We start from the raw sequence: 21631 nt of genomic DNA on the forward strand, positions 1-21631 counted from the left end.
ATTCTTGCCTGGAGAATCCCATGGACAGAGGGGATGCAGGGCTACAGGCCATAGGGTCGCAGAGTCAGACATGACAAGCGATTTAGCAGGCGCTCAGGGTGCCAGCTAGCAAGCGATGTAGTGGATGTAGTGCACACCTGCAACCACTAGAGGACAGTATTGAGCTCCCAGACCCGAGAAGTCCTTCCCAGGGGCTGGGGCCTTGTAGTGTTTATCCATTCCTCATCCTCCTTGGGATTTCCCGGGAAACAGATGACAAGATGAGGATTTCAGGGCGGATGGGTATCCGGGATGTTGTCCCAGAAAGTCCCAGTGGGAGATGGAGACGTGAGGTGGGAGGTAAGAAGCTCGGAGGAGGATGCCAATCAAGTCATACTGTGGGCAACTGGCGGCTCAGCCCTTCTGGGGACTTTATGGGGGCAGTGTAGGGCATACGCCTGAGTGATCCGCCCCAGGGGTGACCCTGGGGCACCTTAGCCTTCTTCACTGGGTGAGGTTTCCCCAGGTTGTTAAAGCGCGAGGACGTCGCGCATGCGCAGTGGGTATGCTTGCGGCTCTTGCGGCCCACAGTCCTCGTCATAGGGGTTCCCTGAGGAGCCTGTGGAGGGACTGTTCTTGGCCTGCCTACTCCTGGAGCCCACATTTATATTGTTTTGTGTGTCTTCCAGTGGTCTGTGCCCAGGGCTTGCAGGCAAAGGACAAGACGGGATCCAGTGACCCCTATGTCACCGTCCAGGTCGGGAAGACCAAGAAACGGACAAAAACCATCTATGGAAACCTGAATCCCGTGTGGGAGGAGAACTTTCACTTGTAAGTGTCCGGCTGGGGCCCCCCATACGGAGCTTCCTGTTGGGGCAGCTGAAGGCGGCGGGGGTGGAGCGGGGCGGGCTTCAAGAGCCCTGCCCCGACCTCCTCCTCCGCTCTGCAGTGAATGCCACAACTCCTCAGACCGAATCAAGGTGCGCGTCTGGGATGAGGACGACGATATCAAATCTCGGGTGAAGCAGCGGTTCAAGAGGGAATCCGATGACTTCCTGGGTCAGACGATCATCGAGGTGCGGACACTCAGTGGCGAGATGGACGTGTGGTACAACCTGGGTGAGCAAGGGAGGGGTTCGGTGGGGGGGAGGGGAGGAGGAGTCCCAGGCAGCCAGCCAAAGTGGGGAGCCCGGCTGGAGGGAAGAGACTGTCCGGAGGTGTTAGTCTAGGAGCCCAGTCTAATGAAAGAGGCAGGGTCTGTGGGACCCCATCTGATGAGGAAGGCAGAGTCTGTGAGCCCCGTCTGATAGGAGCAGGAAGCACCCAGCCTGAGAGGGTGAGCAGAACCTAGGCATCTCTTACTTCAGTTTGGGAGAGTGAGGGAGGGACAGAATCTCCATATCCCATTCTGATGCGGGAGGCAGAAACAAGACCAGAGGATCCTAGTACAAGGAGAGAGGCACAGAGCCAGGCATCTAAACTAAGAAGGGGAATTGAACTTTGAGAATCCAGCATAAGGGAAGAGGGAAGAGGTAGATTTGGGGATTCCTAATCTGAGAGCGGGAGCTATAGACCCAAGAACTCTAAGAAGATGAGTAGAATCTGTGAGCCCAAACCAAGGGCAGAGGAAGAACCCCATTCTGAGAGGGGGGGAGCAGAGTCTCGGAACTTCTTAGTTTGGTTAGAGGAAATCTAGATCTCCCATTCTGACGGGGGAGGCAGGAAGCAAGACCTGAGGATACTAGTCTGAGGAAAGAGGCACAGATCCAGGAATCCTGTTTAAGAGGATAAGTAGATTCTGGGGAGCTTGATCTGATGAGGAAGACAGAGTCTGAGAGCTCAGCCTCAGGAAGAAGCAAGGCTCTGAGTATAAAGAAGGAGATGCAGACCAAGGCATTTAATCTGGGAGAGGAAACAAGATCTGGGATCCTAGTTAGAAGGCAGACACACAGGGCTTAAGAATTCTAGTCTAATGGGAGAGACACAAGTCTAGGGAGCCAATCTAAGGAGAAACTCCTAGGCCTTATCAAGGAGTCTGGGAGGCCTGCAGTTATGCATACGTGAAAATAGCCCGGGGCTATATTGGGAAGTTCTGACACTGTCATCATTTCTGCTCTGCAGACAAGCGGACTGACAAATCTGCTGTGTCAGGTGCCATCCGGCTACACATCAGTGTGGAGATCAAAGGTGAAGAGAAGGTGGCTCCATACCACGTCCAGTACACCTGTTTGCACGAGGTAAGGCCCACTACTCCACCTTGCCTTTGAAGTTCACCTTCATCTCCCACATTCCGTCCACTCACTATTCCTTTCTGCCCCAGCTTCTTCTTCCTCTTTCTGACCACACCATCCACACTCCTCTGGGCCTCTGAGACTGTCCCCCATGCCATTCTTTCTGCTCAGAAAACTCCTCCCCATCAATCAAGTTCCCTCTTCAGGCCCCCCTTTCCTGGGAAGGGGAATGGACTCCCACCAGCAAACTCCAGGTCTTCCATCTGTCTCAGCCCTGAACACTCACAGTTAGGTTCTTTGTGCCAAGGTTTGTCTCTTCTAACTGCCTGGGGGTTCCTAGAGAGAACTCAGTTTGTTGATTGAATGGATGAAAGAGTGCTGAGTGGATAAAAAGTGTGTAGAAAGATGAAAGGATGGGTGGATGGATGTGTGGTTGAATTGTTGGAAGTACAGATGAGTTGAATTGGTGAATTGGGGGTAGTTGGACAGATAGATGATGGATGAAAAGATGGATGAATGAATAAATTGATGGGTGGATAGATGGGTGATGGATGGTTGAATGGGTTGATAAATTATTAAATGGAGAGATTAAGCTGTGGGTAGTTAGATGGAATAGATGGATGTGTGGTTGAATTAGTTAGAGGGAAGTTTGAGTAGATAGGTGAATTTGGGGGTTGTTGGAGTGGTAGGTAGGTAGGTGAGTGGATAGATGAAAGGATGGAAGGAAGGGTGGGTGGATGGATGTGTGGTTCAACTACTGGAAGTATAGATGTGTGGATGGGAGAATTTTGGAGTAGGTGGGTGGATGTGTAGATGCACAGACAGGTGGGTGATAGATGGGTGGATTGATGGTTGATGGGTAGAAGGATAAATTATTGGATGGACAGTGAAGTTGTGAGTAAATGTATGGGATGGATGGACGTGTGGTTGAATTATTGAAAGAGTGGATAAGTGAACAGGTGGGTTTTGGGGTAGTTGTATTGATGGGTAAATGAACAGATGGATAGCGAGATGGATGGATGGGTAGATGGGTGGATGGACAGACATACTGATGGGTGGGTGTGTAGTTGAACTGTTGGAAGGATGGATGAGGGATAACTGAAATTTGGGGTAGTTGGATGGATAGATCGGTGGTGGATGGACCGAAGAGATGAATGAATTAGTGAGTAAACAGATTGGTGAATGAGGTAAGCTGCCCTCTACCTGGGATCTCTGACCCTTTGGGTCCCCTTATACTCTTGCTGACACCTTCTTCCTTGTGGTGGCAGAATCTGTTCCACTTCGTGACAGACGTGCAGAACAATGGGGTCGTGAAGATCCCAGATGCCAAGGGTGACGACGCCTGGAAAGTTTACTATGATGAGACAGCCCAGGAGATTGTAGATGAATTTGCCATGCGCTACGGTGTCGAGTCCATCTACCAAGCCATGACGTAAGGCTGCAGGCTGAGGTGGACATGAGGTGCAGGAAACTGGGGGGAAGGGGTGGTGCAGGAAACTTGGGGGGTGGGGAGGGGTGGTTACCAAGAGGACACTGGCAGATGTGGAGTGGAAGGGGCTCTTGGGAGGGGAATCCAGAGAGAAGGTGAGTGCGGTTGGGGTTCTGTAATTTTCCTGGAGGCTAGGGAAGTGTCATTGTGGGGACTAGAGTGACAAGGATGAGAGCTGGAGATAGAGGCAGAGATAGGGCAATTCAGAGAAGAGACAGAAACTCAGAGGACAGAATCAAGCAGAGGGTAAGGGGATAGTTTGAGGGTTTGGGGGGCTGTCTTAGAGGCATTCTGGGGCCTGGACACCAGACCCAGTGCTTCCCATTCCCTCCTACCAGCCACTTTGCCTGCCTCTCTTCCAAGTACATGTGTCCCGGGGTGCCTGCCGTCATGAGCACCCTGCTTGCCAACATCAACGCCTATTATGCTCACACCACCGCCTCCACCAACGTGTCTGCCTCCGACCGCTTCGCCGCCTCCAACTTTGGGGTCAGTTCCAGGAGCAGAGGCCTAGAGATAAGGGAGAGCTTGACCCTGTGCTGGTCAGGCCTCATGTGACTCCCAGATCCCCAGTCTGGACCTCACTTGCTGTGTGACTTTGCACCATTCAGTTCCCCTCTCTGAGCCTAATTTTGCCCCTGTGTTGAATGGAAATGGATGTTATGAAGGGTCAGTTCAACAGTGGGTGGGATGTGCGTAGTGTATAGCAACCACTTAGCCAATCTGTCAGCCAACTTTGGCTGGTGCGCTTGATCCCCAAGTCCCTGCTTTTGCCCAACCTCCTCCTCCACCTCTTCCTCCTCCACCTCTACCTCCTCAGAAAGAGCGCTTTGTGAAGCTCCTGGACCAGCTGCATAACTCCCTACGGATCGACCTCTCCATGTATCGGGTGAGAAGTGCACGTGTGTCGATTCACTTGCCACATGCATGTGTGTGCCTGAAGGGAACTGCTACCAGCAAGCATGCATATAGGAGGACGCAGCTTAGTATGTGGAATGTGTTCCTCCAACACGTGTATACATTTGTGGGCAGCACCTGCTCAACACGTTTAGTACATCGAAGAAGATACCCCCAGTTACTTCAAGATGTTCTCAATTGCCCCAACACACCTCTTGAAACTTGGAGGCTCTTGTGTCTCCCCTAAAACATGATCTCCCATCAACCCCTAGCCTTTTTCCATAACCCCACCTCCCTTCCATAGAATAACTTCCCAGCCAGCAGCCCAGAGAGACTCCAGGACCTCAAATCCACTGTGGACCTTCTCACCAGCATCACCTTCTTTCGGATGAAGGTAGGTAAGGGGACCTAGTTCCATTAGCTCTCCGAGAAGGATACTCCAGGACTCCTAGGTCCTAAACAAGTAACATTTTGTCTGGAAAGTAGGGCCCTTTCTCAGTGACCCTGTGCTTTCATATTGCTACATCATTTCCTTAAACACAGATCCACCTGTAGCCACTTTATGGGTACCTCCTGTCCCAATTGTGCACAACCATGCCCTTCTCCCTTCTTCCCTCCAGGTACAAGAACTCCAGAGCCCACCCCGAGCCAGCCAGGTGGTGAAGGACTGTGTTAAAGCCTGCCTCAACTCTACTTACGAGTACATCTTCAACAATTGTCATGAACTCTATAGTCGAGAGTACCAGACTGACCCGGTAAGGACCTCAGATGAGGCAGAGGGGACCAGGGGGCTCCAGCTAGACCCTGGTCTGAGTCTCACTTCCCAAGTGATTTAACTCTTCTCAACCTCCATATCTTCCCCTGTAAAATGGAGTCTTAAACCCACACCTCAGGATTGAAGAGGAAATTCAATGAGATGCAAGCTTTAATAAAATATAGCTAAGTACTCAGCATCTGGTACACAGTAGGGGCTCAATCAGTTTGGTTTTAGGGGCTTCCCAGGTAGCTCAGTGGTAAAGAATCTGCTTGCCAATGCAGGAGCCACAGGAGTCAAAAGTTCAAACCCTGGGTTGGGAAGATCCCCTGGAGGAGGAAATGGCAACCCACTCCAGTATTCTCGCCTGGGAAATCCCATGGACAGAGGAGCCTGGCAGGCTACAGTCCATGGGATCGCAAAGAACCAGACATGACTGAAGCATCTGAGCACAAACTTAGTTGAGTCTGGCATAGTACAATGTGCCTGCAATAGAGTCCCTGTTCAATAAATGTTGAGTTGAATTGAATTTCTTCAGTTCAGTCTTGAACTCAATTTATTTGAGTATTTATTTATTTATTTGAGATCTTTCAATGCATTGTTTATTTATATAATATCCCAAGATTGTCAATGAGGTTTCAAGGAGCTTATTCTCTATTGGGGGGGAAATGTATAAATTGGAAATTTACAACCAGAGTTATTAGCACTGGGATGGAGAAATCACAAGAGGCTGTGGTAGCTGAGCCCTTGCATCAGCTTGGGCTTTTGATAAGAGATAACACATAAGCTGAATTCAGCTCAATTTTCTTTTATTCTGTTCATTTACATTCAGATGACTTGAGTTGAAATCAAGTTGCTCTTAACTGGGTTGGGATGAAGTAGATTAAACTGGATTGGGTTTAGTTCAATTATTAATATAATCAGTTTAGATCTGTTTATTTCTATTCACTTGACTTAAGTTAAAATTGCTCTAGGCTAATTAGGTGAGCATCACCAAGTTGGACAGAGTTGAGTAAAAATTTATTTATTTTCATTTAGTTTACTTGAAATTGTTCTTGACTGGGTTGAATTGGCTTGAGTTAGGATGAGCTCAGCTGTTGGATTAGGTATAGTTGAGTTCAGTTGAGTCGGACCTATTTCAGTTGAGTTTAACTACCAATATCCTCGTTTCCATTGATTGACCAAAGTTGGATTGAGTTGGCCTGAGTATGTTAGGTTGAGATAAGTAGGTGAAATTGGATTGGGTTGACTTGGGTTGAATTGAATTAGATTACTTTAGGTTGGATTGAGTTCAAGTTGATGTATTTCCATTATTCTGATTTAGATTGATGTTGATCTTGGGCACATTGGTTAGGTTCAATCCAATTGGATTCATCCAAGTTGAATTCAGTCCTGTTAAGTTTAATTCTATTCACTCAGTGTAATTGGCCCTGTTCCACTGAATTAACTCTGAGAACTGCCATCTGTTAAGCTAAGTGGTCCTGATTTGCATTTATCTTGATTCTGTTGGTTTAGTGGGCTTGAGTTTGTTCAACTAAATTCAGTTCCACTTATTTTTATGAGTCTAATTAAGCTTCGTGAGCTGTGTGGACATGAGCTCTCTTGGGGCCTGTTTTGTTGTTGTTTCAGTCGCTAAGTCGTGTTTGACTCTTTTCGACCCCATGGACTGCTGCATGCCAGGCTTCCCTGTCCTCCACTGTCTTCCAGAGTTTGCTCAAACTCATGTCCATTGAGGCCAGTTTACATGAGTTTAATTCCTTTTCAAGAAGACCTCCCACCTGAATCATACACATGTTAATTGGGCCCTTCCTCCCTAACCTCCTGCCCCTCAGTAATGAACTGTCTGAGCTCCCTACCCCTGAACCCTTTGTGACCAACATCCTCACTGTTCTTTCCAGGCCAAGAAGGGGGAAGTTCCCCCGGAGGAACAGGGCCCCAGCATCAAGAACCTCGACTTCTGGTCCAAGCTGATTACTCTCATAGTGTCCATCATTGAGGAAGACAAAAATTCGTACACTCCCTGCCTCAACCAGTGAGTTCTGTGTCTGTGTAATTAATTATCTGGAGGTGGTCATGAATGTGTGTCACAATTTTGTGTCTTGTATGTAAAGGCAACCCTATCTAATTATATGTGAAATGTGTATATGGGGGCAACTGTGGGTGTGGTTGTGCATGGATGAAATACAGCATAATTTGCAAACAGAATTGTGCGTATGTACACAACCACTGGTCTAGTCAGACATGTATTTTCTATGTGTTGATGTGTGTAACAGTGTGTACATGTATATATAATTTTATGTATCTGTAGGTTCATAAATAACAATAGTGTTGCTCGACTATTCCCTGTGTGTTAGATACTCTACTAAATCTTTTGCATGTACATTGCATTATCTCTTACATGTGTGAATATAATTTTGTGTATAGTTGTGGTCTGTGGGTTTAATTGTTATTTGTGTACTGCTGCTGCTGCTGCTGCTGCTAAGTCGCTTCAGTCGTGCACTTTAATATGTGATGTGAATTGCATAATTATGTATGAATGTGCACACAGTTTTGGTTTGTGGCTTTACATGTCTGTAGAATTTTCATCTGTGTTAACTGAGTGAGCTATTGTGTTTTCTTGCTCCCTGAAGTGAATGCTAGAAGGGCTCCTGACTCTGGAGTGCCAGCATCTCTTGGTTACTTAAATATTAAGTTAAGATCAGGGATTTCGGATGAATAGACCAAAGGGTGGATGGATGAAGGGATGTATGGACAGGTGAATGGAGATGGATAGATGAATAGATGGATAGATGAACAGACAGGTGGATGAATGGATGGGTGAATGAATAGATGGATGGATAGACAGATGGCTGGATGGATAAACAGATGGATTAATAGGTGGATGAATGAATAGATTGGTGGACGGATGGTTGGGTGAGTAAAGGAATGAATGCAGGAATAGATGGATGGTGAGATGGGGGGATGGGTGAATAGACAGATGGGTGGGTGAATGGATGGGTAGATAGATGGATGAGTGGGGTAATGAATGAATGGAGGGATGGGTAGGTGGAGGCTCAGAGAGAAGCAGGCCTCAGTGCGGAGTCACTTAGCAAGTCAGTGGCTATGAGTGAACTTGAATCCAGACCCCTTGCCTGTCCCACGCTACCCTCTGGTACTGGAAAGGCCAAAGCAGCCTGTGCCATCCGGCTTCTGTCTGCCAAGGTGTCATACTTTTATGACCTCACTAGGTTTCCCCAGGAATTGAACGTGGGTAAAATCAGCGCTGAAGTGATGTGGAATCTGTTTGCCCAGGATATGAAGTATGCAATGGAGGGTGAGTGCCCCCCACCCCCACATCTCCCAGCCTGGAAACAGCAGTTGGCTGTGCCTCAGTGTCCCCACTAAGGTTGTGAGTTCCCTGGCCCCTCATATTGGAGGTCAGACCTCAGTGATGGCCAGAGTGGGCACTACCAAGGCAGAGAGTGGTAGACACCTCCGGCTAAGTTGCCCCCTTGCTTTCCCCACCAGAGCATGATAAGCATCGCCTGTGCAAGAGTGCCGACTACATGAACCTCCATTTCAAGGTGAAATGGCTCTACAATGAGTATGTGGCTGAGCTGCCTGCCTTTAAGGACCGAGTGCCCGAGTATCCTGCGTAAGTCCCCTGTCCCGAGCCCAAGCCAGAACTATAGTGCTGACAGCTAGACTGAGGTCCCGGGCGGGAGAGTCAACCTCCTCCGAGTTCTGTGGGCATCAGACAGCTAGACTGAGGTCGTGGGCGGGAAAGTCGACCTCCTCCGAGCTTCCTGGGCATCAGCAGGGCACAGGTGGGCTACAATCCCAGTGTTCTCCATTCTCAGCCATTGAACTATGGACTTCTCCAGCCTGACAGTTAATGGTCAGAAGATCCAGGAACCATGCTGAGCAGTCCCACTTGTCCTTTCCCCTTTAATCCTTTCGCCAATTCTATGAGACAGGAGTATTGTCATTTCTACTGTGTGGATTATGAAATAGAGGATAAAAGACTGAAAGACTCGCCCAGGGTGATGTCCAGTTTGTGGCAGAGCCAGAGTTTGAACTCGGGATGTCTCACTCTTGGCCTCTGTTGGAGACTGGGATGGTCACCATTTACCAGGACCTGCTGTGTGCTCTATCAGGATCTCAGAGAATAAACCCACTTGCCCAAAGGCAGTTTATCCACCAGGATCCCACATATCTGGGGCTTGCTCTGACAATGGTCATTCAGTCATTTCAAGGGTGAAGTAGGAGGGGAGCTGGGGAGTGGCCACCTAGGCCATAGGGTGAGTCTGAGCAGAGGATTAGGGAGACAAGAGATGGTAGGGCCCCATCTTGGCTCTCCATTCCAGGTGGTTTGAGCCCTTTGTCATCCAGTGGCTGGACGAGAATGAGGAGGTGTCCCGAGATTTCTTGCATGGAGCCCTGGAGAGAGACAAGAAGGATGGGGTAAGAAAACTGATCCACCACCAAGCTTCCAGTCTGCTCACAGTGGCCTCACTACTTCTGGGGTCCAATTTGGGGGCAAAACTGCCCTTGGGATGAGGCAAGACTCTGGAAAACATGTCCATCTTTGTCTCGTTCACGGTGTTGATGGGTCTTTTGTTCCTCTAACAAATGAATGAGAGTTTATCAAGCCTGACCTCTCCCCCTGCATCCACCTCTAAGTCTTGGCTCTGAGTTCACCTTGCCCACTATCCATCTCACTGTCATCCCAGGGCATTCTGGTTCTCCCTGTGGAAAGCAGGAGGGTTGGACTCTGGGGACTATCTGGCTCTGACCTCTCCTCCCTCCATCCTCCTTTCTGCTGCAGTTCCAGCAGACTTCAGAGCATGCCCTGTTCTCCTGCTCCGTGGTGGATGTCTTCTCCCAGCTCAATCAGAGCTTTGAGATCATCAAGAAACTTGAGTGTCCTGACCCCCAGATTGTGGGGCACTACATGAGACGCTTTGCCAAGGTTTGGGGGTGTGGATGGGGTCCAGGTGGGGGATGGAATAGGGTCAAAATTGGGGTTGGTGTTGAGGTGGGATTGAGGTCAAGGTTGGGGTTGTAGATATCACTGGTATTAAGGTAGGGCTTGATGCCAGTGTTGGGATTGGTCATGCCATAGACATTGGAATTGTGGTTGGAGTTTGGGGTTGGGATTCGAGGTTGGAGGTTGGGTTGAGGTTAGGGTTGAGGTCATTGAGATTGGAGTTGAAGTTGCGATCAGGGTTTAGGTTGAGTTTGAGGTTGGGGTTGAGGTCAGGGTCATAATTAAAGTTGGAGTTGAATTCGGACCTGGGGTCAGGGTTAGGGATGAGATTGAGATTTGGGTTAGTTTTTGGGTTACTGTTAGGACTGGGACTCAATCAGACATTGAGTTTGGAGTGCGTATTGGGATCTATATAGAATGTGAGCAGGTGTTGGGGTGAGTTAGAAGGTTGGGGCCATTGACCTGGGGTTGAAGTTCAGTTGGATTGACTTTAACCTGGGGTAAAGTTGAGGATTATAGATAGGAATTGGGATTCAATTTGGAACTGAGTTATGCTTATGCTTGCTGCTGCTGCTGCTACTGCTAAGTCGCTTCAGTCGTGTCCGACTCTGTGCGACCCCATAGACAGCAGCCCACCAGGCTCCACCATCCCTGGGATTCTCCAGGCAAGAATACTGGAGTGGGTTGCCATTTCCTTCTCCAATGTTTATGCTTGGGGTTAGGTTAATATGACTGTTGGGTTGCTCTGAAGAGGAGCTATGTCTATGTGAAACAATCTTCTTCACTGGTGTCGTCTCCCCTTGGTCACGATACTCATTCTGGGCGGAGAATTCGCCCAGCCTGGTGGTCCGTCTTAGGTGCTAGCAGGGATTCAGGTTCACCCCTGACCTCACTAACGGTTCTTATTGGGCCCACCTAACCCCAGCTCCTCATCTCACCCACCCTCTGTGTCCTCCCCAGACCATCAGTAATGTGCTCCTCCAGTATGCAGACATCATCTCCAAGGACTTCGCTTCCTACTGCTCCAAGGAGAAGGAGAAAGTGGTGACCTGCGGGGGTCCCTGTCCTCTTTCCCCCAACCCCATTCTGTACCCCCAGAGCATCCTTCCCTGGGCTCTGATACCTGTGTCTGCATGTATGTCCAGCTGTGTGTGTGTGTCTCTGTGTCTGACTGTGTGAGTCCAGGGGGATCCGCAGGTGAGGGGACACATCTTCAATGTGTCTGGTTGTTGTGAATGAAGCCCTCAGGGAGTATGTATGTGAGCTTACAAAGTTTTGAGCCCATGTAGAAGAATACTGGTGTGTGACAGGAACTCCCCTTTCTGCTAGTCCCGGAGGTCCAGCCCTTCTGGACTCACCAGCTCCAGCCTACCCAGAGGGGAAGTTCTCATTCCCACTCTTGATCTCTAGAGATCCCCCCAGAACTCCCAGGGACCTGATCCCAAATGCTGTCTTCCATGCTCAGATGACTTTATGGGACCCCAGCTTCCTCCAGACACAGACCCTGTAACCGTCTGAGGTCCCTGGCAGTGGGGGTGGTGGTGGTGGGGGAGGCCCTGGGGAGAGGTCCTGAGCCCTGACTCCCTCCTCTTTTCCCATCTGCAGCCCTGCATCCTCATGAACAACACTCAGCAGCTGAGAGTTCAGCTGGAGAAGATGTTCGAAGCCATGGGAGGGAAGGAGGTGAGCCAGGGCCCAGGCGGGGTCACTATCATCCCATGTCCCTGCAGGCCCGAGCGTGTACCTGATGAATTCCGGCTCAGCGACTTCATCAGACCCAAGCAAGCAGCTTAACTGTCTGAGCCTCAGTTTCCTCTCCGGCTCCTTTCCCCTGAATTGGATGGGAAAATGCCCCATCCATGTGGATGCCCTATGAACCTGACCTGATGTTCCTTCTCCCTCCTCAGCTGGATGCCGAGGCCAGTGACATCTTGAAGGAGCTACAGGTGAAACTCAACAACGTCTTGGATGAGCTCAGCCGGGTGTTTGCTACCAGGTGGGGGCATCTCCAGAGCTGGGAGCGGAAGGGAGGGGACAGCCCCCAGCCTGGGGCATCTGGAGACTCAGCAGATGTAGTGGCGAAGACCTCAGGCCCTTAGGAGCTATACAAAGCTGAGTTCAAGCCTAGATTCCCTGCTTACTACTGTGTGGCCTTGGGTGAGTTGTTTAACTTCTCTGAATGTTAGTTTACCCATCTATAAAGTGGGGATGATGATAACAATGTGAAAGTGTTGATCACTCAGTTGTGTTCGACTCTCTATGACCCCATGGACTGTAGGCCGCCAGGCTCCTCTGTCCATGGAATTCTCAAGGCAGGAATACTGGAGTGGGTTTCCATTCCCTTCTCCAGGGGCTCTTCTGACCAAGGGATTAAACCCAGGTCTTCTGCATTGCGAGCAGATTCTTTACCGTCTGAGCCACCAGGGAAGCTCAGATGGTGAAGATGATTAACAGTAGTACCTGAGTAGGACCATGTGATGAAATAAACAACACAAGTAAATATCTTAGCCTGATGCCCAATTCTGCTATTAAACCCCACTCCTGTTATATGCCGTGGCTCTCTGATGCTGGTGATAAAAGGTCCACAGATCAGCCTCATCCTGCCCTTCTTCCAGAGGCCAGGAAAGTCTAATCTGAGGTCCTCCTCTCTGTGTCCCCAGCTTCCAGCCGCACATTGAAGACTGTGTCAAGCAGATGGGTGACATCCTCAGCCAGGTGAAAGGCACAGGCAATGTGCCAGCCAGTGCCTGCAGCAGCGTGGCCCAGGATGCTGACAATGTACTACAACCCATCATGGACCTGCTGGATAGCAAGTGAGCCAGGCTGGGTGGACTGGGTCCACAGGGAGGGATCTAGGGTGGGGCCTCAGTAACCTTGGGGCTGGCCTGGAGAGGATACTCAGGGCATGCTTGCTGGGTGGTGGTTGAATGGTTTGGATGGGCTGGTGAGCGGAGGCATGAAGAGATGGAAAGATGGGTGGGTTAATGATTAGAAGGATCAGTGGGTCAATATTTGTATGGATGAATGGATGGTAAAAGACATGAGGGATGGGTGGGTGGATGGATGAGTAGATTAAAATAAAAATGCTTAGAAAGCTATATGGAGAGTATATGGATAAAAGGATGGATGGATAAATGGATGGATGGAGAGTTGGGTAAATATTTGGATGGATGAATAACTGTTTGGAGGATGCGTATATTGATGTATGGGTGGAGTATGGACTAAAGGAAAGAAGGGAGGTAGGAAAAAGTGATGGTTGCTGTTGTTCAGTCACTAAGTCATGTCCAACTCTTTGCAACCTCATGGACTGCAGCGTGCCAGGCCTCCCTGTCCTTTACCATCTCCTGGAGTTTGCACAAATTCATGTCCATTGAGTCAGTTCACTTTCACTTCACTTTTTTCAAAAAATTGATAGAGGAAGCATTAGGGTTGGGGGAAGGATGATTTGGTGGAGGGTAGCTAAGTTGTTGGAAGGATCATGACGGATTGCCCTCTGTCAACCCCATATAGCCAGTCATGAACTCTGTTGTTTTCCCTCTCAAGATTGTCCCCTTCCCTAGCATTCCCTTCTTCTCCTGAGCATGGCTCCAGCCCCCTCATAGTCCCTTGTCTCCAACCTTCCTATTCTAGTTCATCCCCCACTCTATTCATTCAAATAGAAAAATCTGGCTCTCTCTCTTGAACACTCCACAGCTCCCCTATTGCCCTCATGCTAAGGCCCAGGCTTTTCTCCTAGATTTTGAGGCTCCTTCCCAGTCTAGCTCCTGCTGATCTGTCCAGCTACCATCCACTCTTCTCCCTGTGTATCACACACTGCAGCCCCATCAGACCACTTGGGGTCTGTGTACAGGCTCTGGACCCTCTTGCATGTCCATGGCATGCCTTCCCACCTTGCCCATGTAGTGAGGGGAAGGGGTTCCTCAGGTTGGGACCATCTGGGCCCTTTCTCAGACCTATCCCTTGCCCCCAGCCTGACTCTCTTTGCCAAAATCTGTGAGAAGACGGTGCTGAAGCGGGTGCTGAAGGAGTTATGGAAGCTGGTCATGAACACCATGGAGAAGACCATCGTCCTGCCACCCCTCACTGACCAGACGGTGAGGCCTGCAGGGGGCCAGAGGGGACACCTAGGCCGCCTCCTCTGTGAGAACCCAGAGAGCTTGATGTCAAAGGCGCTGGGGGCGTAGAGGTCATCAAGGCACAAGGGCCATTTGAGGGTCCACCAGAAGGACCTTTCAGAAATCAGAGAGGTCACACATGGGTGAAAAGGGTCAAAAGGTCATTCAGGGGTCAGTTATTTAAGGGTCAAAGAGGTCAAGGAAAGAGACGTCTAGGGGATATAGGGGTCATAGGAGGAACAAGTGATTATTTAAAGGTCAGAGATTACCCAGAAAATAGAGAGATCAGCTTGGGCATCAAGGCCACCCATGAGTCACAGAGGTTATAGGGGTCAGTGGGTTCATCAGGGAGCTGTGAAGGTCAATCAAGAGGCAAGTAAAGGAGATACCCAGATTTCAAAGATCAGAGGCCAATAAAACAGAGTTCCAGGAGATCAACCAGAGGTTATAGAGAGCACCGAAGTGAACAGAGGTCAAGCAGAGTTCAGTGGTCATCTGGAGACCAGGACCGTGCCTCTGGGACTCTTCTGGGAACAGCCCAGAGATAGTGATCTGCAGGGTCAGGCTGCTGGGTAGGGGTGGAGGGACTGTGTCATCTTCAGAGGGGTGTGGCTGGGTGTCAGGGCCTAAGGACAGTGAGGGCATGTGGTTAATGGCACAGCATAGAGTGGGAGGAAGTTTCTGGGTGAATGAGGGAGGCGTGGGAGGGGCGGCGGTGGCAGCCGAGAGGCAGTGATGGTGGGGGAAGCTGGGGACCTCCAGCTGCCCGCCCGCCCCCCTCCACCCTGGACTGGGCTGGGCTGGGACACGGGGTCCGCCCTTTGGTGCCGTCTCCGCCCCCTCCCTGGCTTTTCCGGGAGACTCACGGTGACTTATTCCCCCCTCCCCCACCGCCCCGCCCCCATCACGGCTGACAGATGATCGTAAGTAGAGGCCCCTCTGTCCGTCTGTCTGTCCGTCCGCTCTGTGTCTGGACTCGGCCCACCGCGTGGCTGCACCCCCCTCCCAGCGCCCCCTCCTCACCTACTGGCCCCCCACCCACTGTCCCACCTTCCGCCTAGATGTGCCTGTGTCTGTCTGGGGCGGGGCATGGGGGCGGGGCCGGGAGGGAGGGAGGCCACGCCCCACCCCGCCCAATCATAAGTACGGAGGAGGGGCCTTCCACCTTCCAAAACCCGGGTCCACCACCTTCACATCTGCTCGCATGATTTAGTTAGAATTCACCCTTGCTGCCATACTGAGACGCCACCAGGATATCTGGGTCTCTCCCTGAAGCTAAAAGGATGTTCAAAGTCAGTGGAGCTTCTCTGACCTCCCTTTTCCACTCTGAACTGTTAGTAACCGTACGAACTACACCCTCACCACCCCGGTTCCCAAAGCTAGCTGATCAGCCAGACAGCACCATCACCCCTGCCCACCCGACTCCCACCACACGTGCTAACACACAGGAATCCCAGACAGGCACCCAGGTGGGGACAATGTTGTGACTCCTTGGTGTCAGGCAGACTTGGCATCAAATCTCAGCCCAGCCGTTTTCTCTGTGACCTTGGGAAGTCACTTCACCTCCCAACCTCCATTTCCTTGTCTGGAAAAAAAAAAAAGAGGTTAATTGTAGCAGCTCTCTGAGGGTTGTTTTCAGAACCAAGTAGGATGATGTGTTCAAGTGCTGAACTCAGTGACTGACTAAGGCAGTGCTCGCTAAGTTAGAGCTAATATTATTGGTAGTGGTGGTAGTATTTAGACACATAAAAGAGCAGAGATCAGTTAGAACCACTCTGGAGTCCTCTTTTTGGGCAAGACAAGGCTGTTACTCAAGGTTTGTCAAAAATTTGCTAGGGCTCATCTCACTTCTTGTGGCTGCAATCTGACTGTACCCACATGGTGGCAGTGTATTCAACTATAGACAATACATCTGTGGGTAGAGAACTAAGGGAATATACATTTGTTGAGGATTTCCTGTATTCCAGACCTCATAGCAATTGTTTCAGCTCACCTTCATGACACCCATTTGAGTGAGATAGATATTATTATTTCCATTTTACAGATGAGGAAAGTTGAGGCTCACAGAGGAAGAGTCACCTGGTCAAAGCCACATAGTAAATATATGCCAGGATTCAAATTCAGGTCTGTCTGAACATGTAGCCCATTTACTTTCCTGTTGACTCAAAAACCAAGAGCCTCATATATACAGTGAATATAAATGGATTATATTTTGGCAGTGACTTCTCTCTCTCTCTGGCTCTGTATTTCTCTTTCTCCTTCTCTCTTTCCTGCCTCTCTGGCTCTCACACCGTTTAAGTCAGTCATTAAGGCACACACATTATCCCCCCAGCAACTCTGTCACCAGCCCAATGTGCAGTGAAGATGCCCTTTACTTCCTATCCCCATGAGTATCATCACCCTGGGTTCCCACCCCACACTAGGTTGATCACCCTGTGACATTGTCTCTGCAGGGCACCCTCTTGAGAAAACATGGCAAGGGATTAGAAAAGGTAATGAGGGCCTCACCTGTGCTGAGGTCCCAAACTCTGCTGTGTGGGTGCGTGTGTATATGTGTGTGTCCATTTGCACGGGCATGGAGGTCAGCTGGGAGTTTCACGGGTAGGAGGTGGGTGCCCTAACCAAGTCCCACAAAACCAGGAATCAGAAACAAAGTGGTTCCCCAGGAACATGGCTTGGAGCATGTGTGTTTGTACACAAACAGCCCCTGTCCTCTCACAACAGTGCCCAAAGGGCTGATCCCAGTCCTGGGCTCAGCTGAAATTCTTTGGCCTCTAGAAGGGCCCAGACACTGGACTGCCCTGGACTGAGACATGTTTTGTTCATTCTAATGGGTGTTTGTCATAAGGAGATGAGAGCTGTGGTAATACAGTTACCCTTGCTGTGCACTCATACAGGAGCTATCGTGGCTGTGTGCACACAAGTGGTATCTCCACTTCATGAACAGAGGTTGTAGGGCTTCCAACTTACCCATCCAGCCCTTTGGAGGGCATATGTGTTCAGTATGTTCAGGCACTCTATGCATGTATGTGCATCCCTGTGGGGTGGAGAGTGTGTGGGTTTATGTGTGTGACTGTGCACATGTGTGCAAGTGTTTAGTAGTACATGTGTGTATTTTAGCTCTTGAGTTCTTTTGCATGTGTTTGTGTCTTTGTATATTGATCCAGGTGTGTGTGTATGTGAACTTTCTGCACACCCATGGATATGCCTGGGTGTGTGTCTGTGTATTGTGCGAACTTGTGATACTTGTGTTAGTATACTTCTTTTAGAGTCAGGCCTGCTGGGGTAAGGTCTTGGGAGTTGAGGAAGGAGATACCCCAAGCTCTGTCTCTCTCTCTTTTCCCCCCCTCCCCAAGGCACCCCATCTTGGGGCAGGCTGACTGTGGGATTGGGTACCTGTCCCCAGGTGATGGGCTGATTCTAGTCTCCTGGCAGTTCAGAGTCTGACCCCTAATCCCCACCAGGGGCCGAGGGGAGGTGCCTAGCTGGGGAGGGGGTCCAGCATTGGACCCAGAACCTGGGAGGGAGCTCATGGGCTGTGCGTTGAGGGGGGTAGGAAAGCCCCACTGAATATCTTCTCAGCAGCAACCCAAACTCTGACCCTCACCTGATTCTCTCCACAGGGCAGGGTGAAATTGCCAAGCCACTCAGATGTAAGACCGGCCTCTCACTGTCTGTCTGGCTCCCACCCTCACCCCCACCCCCCCACCCCACCCATGCCTCTTTCCACTTCTGTGATCTGTGCCGTCTGGGGATGTACTGTGACCCTGTCTGTCGGTCTCTTCTTCCTCTGTCTGTCTGGCTTGCTCGTGAGGGGTGGCAGGGGTGGGTGGCAAGTGGGGAGAAGGGTGTGGCAGGGGAAACTGAGGCCCAGGCTGGGCTCCCGAGTGACTGTGCCTCGTGACAGACTCGGGGAATCACAGACAAGGGCTAAGAAGAGTAGCTACAGCCAGGATGATAATACTAATACCGCTAGTGGCAGGGTGACCGGATCCCACGGGCCAGCTTGGAAAAGCATCAATGTGATTCCAAATATCCCAGCTGAAAATGGCCCTTCTCCCTGCTTAGCCTTGCCCAGGACTCCAAGGCCACCCCAGGACCAGTAATTCAAGGCTCATAACCTCTATGATACTCAGACTCCCCCACCCCCACCCCCCATCATCCCCTAAGCTAGTGTAGGTGCCCCTAGCGGCCAAGGGAGGAAACTGAGGCCCAAAGACGGCTTGAGACTTGTCTCAGTTCACTCAGCATCATGATGGGGGTTGAGGGGCAGGATATATAGCTTCCAGGCCAGGGCCCCATCTCCCCTAGCACTGCCCATGACCTTGATACCGAGTAATAATAGCTGTGAACACTGAACAAAGACATGTTTAGTCCCAGCTAAGCCACAAATGGAATAGGATTTCCTCCATCGGAGATGGGAAAACTGAGGCTCAGAGAGGTTCAGTGACTTGCTCAGGACCACACAGCAGAGCTGGGATTTGAACCCAGGCCCACCTGGCCCATCGGAGCCATAACCAGGATGTCACCTTGCTGATGTCTGTTTTGGGGAGGAATGGGAGATGGGTCCGGAGGTGGGTGTTAAGGGGGAGGATTCTTTCTTTAAAAGTTCAGGTTAACACTCCCCTACCCACCCCCTCAGATTACTGGGGAAGTTTTCCCACAGACGGAACAGGCCCATGGTGGGTGGTAGGTTTCACCAGAGCCCATCCCATGGTTTTCTCAAGGCTCCATGACCTGGGGCTGGCAAGTCCCACTCATACCCATAAACATCAAGTTGGGCTTCCCCCTCCTACTGCCCTGTTTTCTTCTCTGTGCCACAAACCTGGGGCCATGGTGGAGGTGGGAGGATGGGTAGTGCCCCCACAGGACTAAGATTTCTGGGGACAAGGTCACCATCTCTTCCTCAGCACTTTCTGGGGGCTCCAATCGTCTGTCCCCAGGACGCAACCTGGGGACAAGGTTGTCCAGAGCCTTTGGACAAGAATCAAGATGGCGTCCAGGGCTAGGGTGTCAATGGGGGCTTGGGCACTGGGCAGGAGGACCCCACCCTCACCGGGGTTATGTCGGTTATTACCTACAGGGAACCCAGATGATCTTCAATGCAGCCAAGGAGCTGGGTCAGCTATCTAAACTCAAGGTGAGGCCAGGGGTGGGGGACTTCCTGGGGAAGAGGTCTGAGAATAGGGGCGTGCTTTGCAGGCTCAAAGGACAGAAACCCTATTCAGACTGGCTTAAGCACAATTTATTTGCTCAGTGTATTGCAAGGTTCAGCTTCAGATACAGCTTGATCAAGAGTAAAATAATTTTTCAGCAAGTGTTTATTGAGCACATGTTGTGTGTCAGCCACATGCTAGGCACTGAGAGCACAATGACGAAAAGAAAGACCCACTTATCCAACTCCTTGGAGTTTAGCGAAGATGAGACCCATAGATAGGCAGATCTCCAGGGAAGAGTTTGCACTGCCCACCTGGCCCCTCTCTCCATCCATCCAGGATCACATGGTACGAGAAGAAGCCAAGAGCTTGACCCCGAAGCAGTGTGCAGTTGTTGAGCTGGCCCTGGACACTATCAAGGTGAGAGGCCTCACCCCTGCCCATCCCAGGTGGGACAAGCAGAGGCTGTGGCTAGTGTGGACATGAATCTAGGCTGCAACCCACCTTAATCCATTCCATTTATAAACACTCCCTGATCACCCTTCTTTTTCAGTCCCAGGCTGGCTGACGGCAGACCCCTGAGGACATCCCCAAGCTCTGTGGGGTCAAGACAGGGTATTGGAAAGGATGGGAGAGTCCAGGGAGGGCTTGCTGGAAGAGAGCACATGGGAGGTGGAGTTTAAGGAATAGAAATTCACAAGGCCAAACAAATAGAGCATTCTTTCAGGGAAACAGCCCTTGCAAGAACATGGAGATATGAAAGGGGCTGTGGTTTCCATGAAATAAGAAGTGTGAAGACTACTCTTGTAGAAGGAAATGTTTTGTTGAAGTGGAGAATTACAGCAAAATATAGTTGTCAACATATTAAGGAGGGGTGGTTAAGGAAAACCCTTTGAAAACTTAATCAAAGAAAGACAGAGAGCGAGCCATGGCAAAATGGAAAATTAGGGGTGGGGACTAGGAAGACCTTCTCACCAGCAAACAGAGAAAGTGCAAAGACCCTGAGGCAAGGGAAGATTTTTGGAAAGAAGGTTAGGAGACTGCAGGGTAGAGCTGCAAAGGGCCTGGGAGGGCGTGCAAGACATGGGTGTTATTCTGAGTATGCTGGTAGCCCACCTGTGGGTTTGGGGCAGGGGTAAGGGTGGGAGTAGCAGGACCTGGGTTTTTTAATATTTAGTTTTATTAATTTATTTATTTGGGTGTGTTGGGTCTTACTTGCGGCTTGCTGGGTCTTAGATCTTCAGGGCAGCTTGTGGGCTCTTTAGTTGCAGCAGTGAACTCTTAGTTGCTGCATGCAGGATCTAGTTCCCTGACCAGGGATCAAAACCACACCCTTTGCATTGGGGGCGCAGGGTCTTGGCCACTGGACCACGAGGGAAGTCCTGGGACCTGGGTGTTCTGAAGACCCGCCCTGTCACCCCGTCCATCACAGTAGAGGGCAGCAGAGTGGGAGAGGGGCGTTGGGGCTGCCCAGTCTGAAGGGCAGGTTGAGGGTCCGAGCCTGACCTCTCTCTACCCTGCTCCCCACAGCAATACTTCCATGCAGGTGGCGTGGGCCTCAAGAAAACTTTCCTGGAGAAAAGCCCAGACCTGCAGTCCCTACGCTATGCCCTGTCCCTCTACACGCAAGCCACCGACCTGCTCATCAAGACATTCGTGCAGACGCAGTCGGCCCAGGGTAAGGAGCCGCTGGTTAGCGCGATGAAAATCCCGCCTCCCATAGGGGCAGCCCAGCCCCGGCGAGACGGTCTCCTTGGACTCACCTCCTCTGTGACATCACGAGTCCGGGAAGAATTGACAGCACCGGGGCGCACGTGAGCTCCATGATGTCACCGGGCCTGTGAATGATCTACAGCTTGTAGGAGCGGGACCTCTGACGTCAATGGGTCAGGAGGGAATGCCTCTCCTGGGAAAACCCATGACGTCAGGGGGTCAGGATGTAATTGAAATCTGTAGGGCGGGACCTCTGTCCTCAAGGACCAGGGAGTGATTGACAGCTGTTAGGGGCGGGACCTCGACTCCATGGTTCCAGAGAATGGTT

At 50.7% G+C, this 21631-nt stretch overlaps 1 protein-coding gene and 1 long non-coding RNA gene across 2 annotated transcripts in view; one reads left to right on the forward strand and one right to left on the reverse strand.

The window, feature by feature from the left end:
• The window catches only part of UNC13A (unc-13 homolog A), a 60782-nt gene that overhangs the window by 30775 nt on the left and 8376 nt on the right, over positions 1–21631 (forward strand). Inside the window, exons 17-39 of the mRNA XM_081496450.1 lie at positions 669–810; positions 929–1098; positions 2101–2216; positions 3479–3642; positions 4038–4188; positions 4520–4588; positions 4901–4990; positions 5217–5351; positions 7249–7382; positions 8578–8663; positions 8858–8984; positions 9697–9793; positions 10158–10301; positions 11280–11363; positions 11925–12002; positions 12227–12315; positions 12980–13132; positions 14290–14413; positions 16888–16926; positions 18058–18087; positions 19518–19574; positions 19930–20010; positions 21121–21268. Coding sequence (XP_081352576.1) covers positions 669–810; positions 929–1098; positions 2101–2216; positions 3479–3642; positions 4038–4188; positions 4520–4588; positions 4901–4990; positions 5217–5351; positions 7249–7382; positions 8578–8663; positions 8858–8984; positions 9697–9793; positions 10158–10301; positions 11280–11363; positions 11925–12002; positions 12227–12315; positions 12980–13132; positions 14290–14413; positions 16888–16926; positions 18058–18087; positions 19518–19574; positions 19930–20010; positions 21121–21268 — 2508 coding nt within the window. The remainder of the gene's footprint in view (positions 1–668; positions 811–928; positions 1099–2100; positions 2217–3478; positions 3643–4037; positions 4189–4519; positions 4589–4900; positions 4991–5216; positions 5352–7248; positions 7383–8577; positions 8664–8857; positions 8985–9696; positions 9794–10157; positions 10302–11279; positions 11364–11924; positions 12003–12226; positions 12316–12979; positions 13133–14289; positions 14414–16887; positions 16927–18057; positions 18088–19517; positions 19575–19929; positions 20011–21120; positions 21269–21631) is intronic.
• LOC145508853 (uncharacterized) lies at positions 6146–21365 on the reverse strand. The gene is made up of 4 exons (XR_014055634.1): positions 21229–21365; positions 20095–20241; positions 15900–16019; positions 6146–9769 (listed from the first exon to the last, which is right to left on the reverse strand). It is a non-coding gene; the product is annotated as an uncharacterized LOC145508853 (long non-coding RNA).

This window comes from Giraffa tippelskirchi, chromosome 6 (genome assembly GCF_054371585.1).
Source record: "Giraffa tippelskirchi isolate mGirTip1 chromosome 6, T2T-mGirTip1v1.2.pri, whole genome shotgun sequence".
Taxonomy (NCBI): domain Eukaryota; kingdom Metazoa; phylum Chordata; class Mammalia; order Artiodactyla; family Giraffidae; genus Giraffa; species Giraffa tippelskirchi.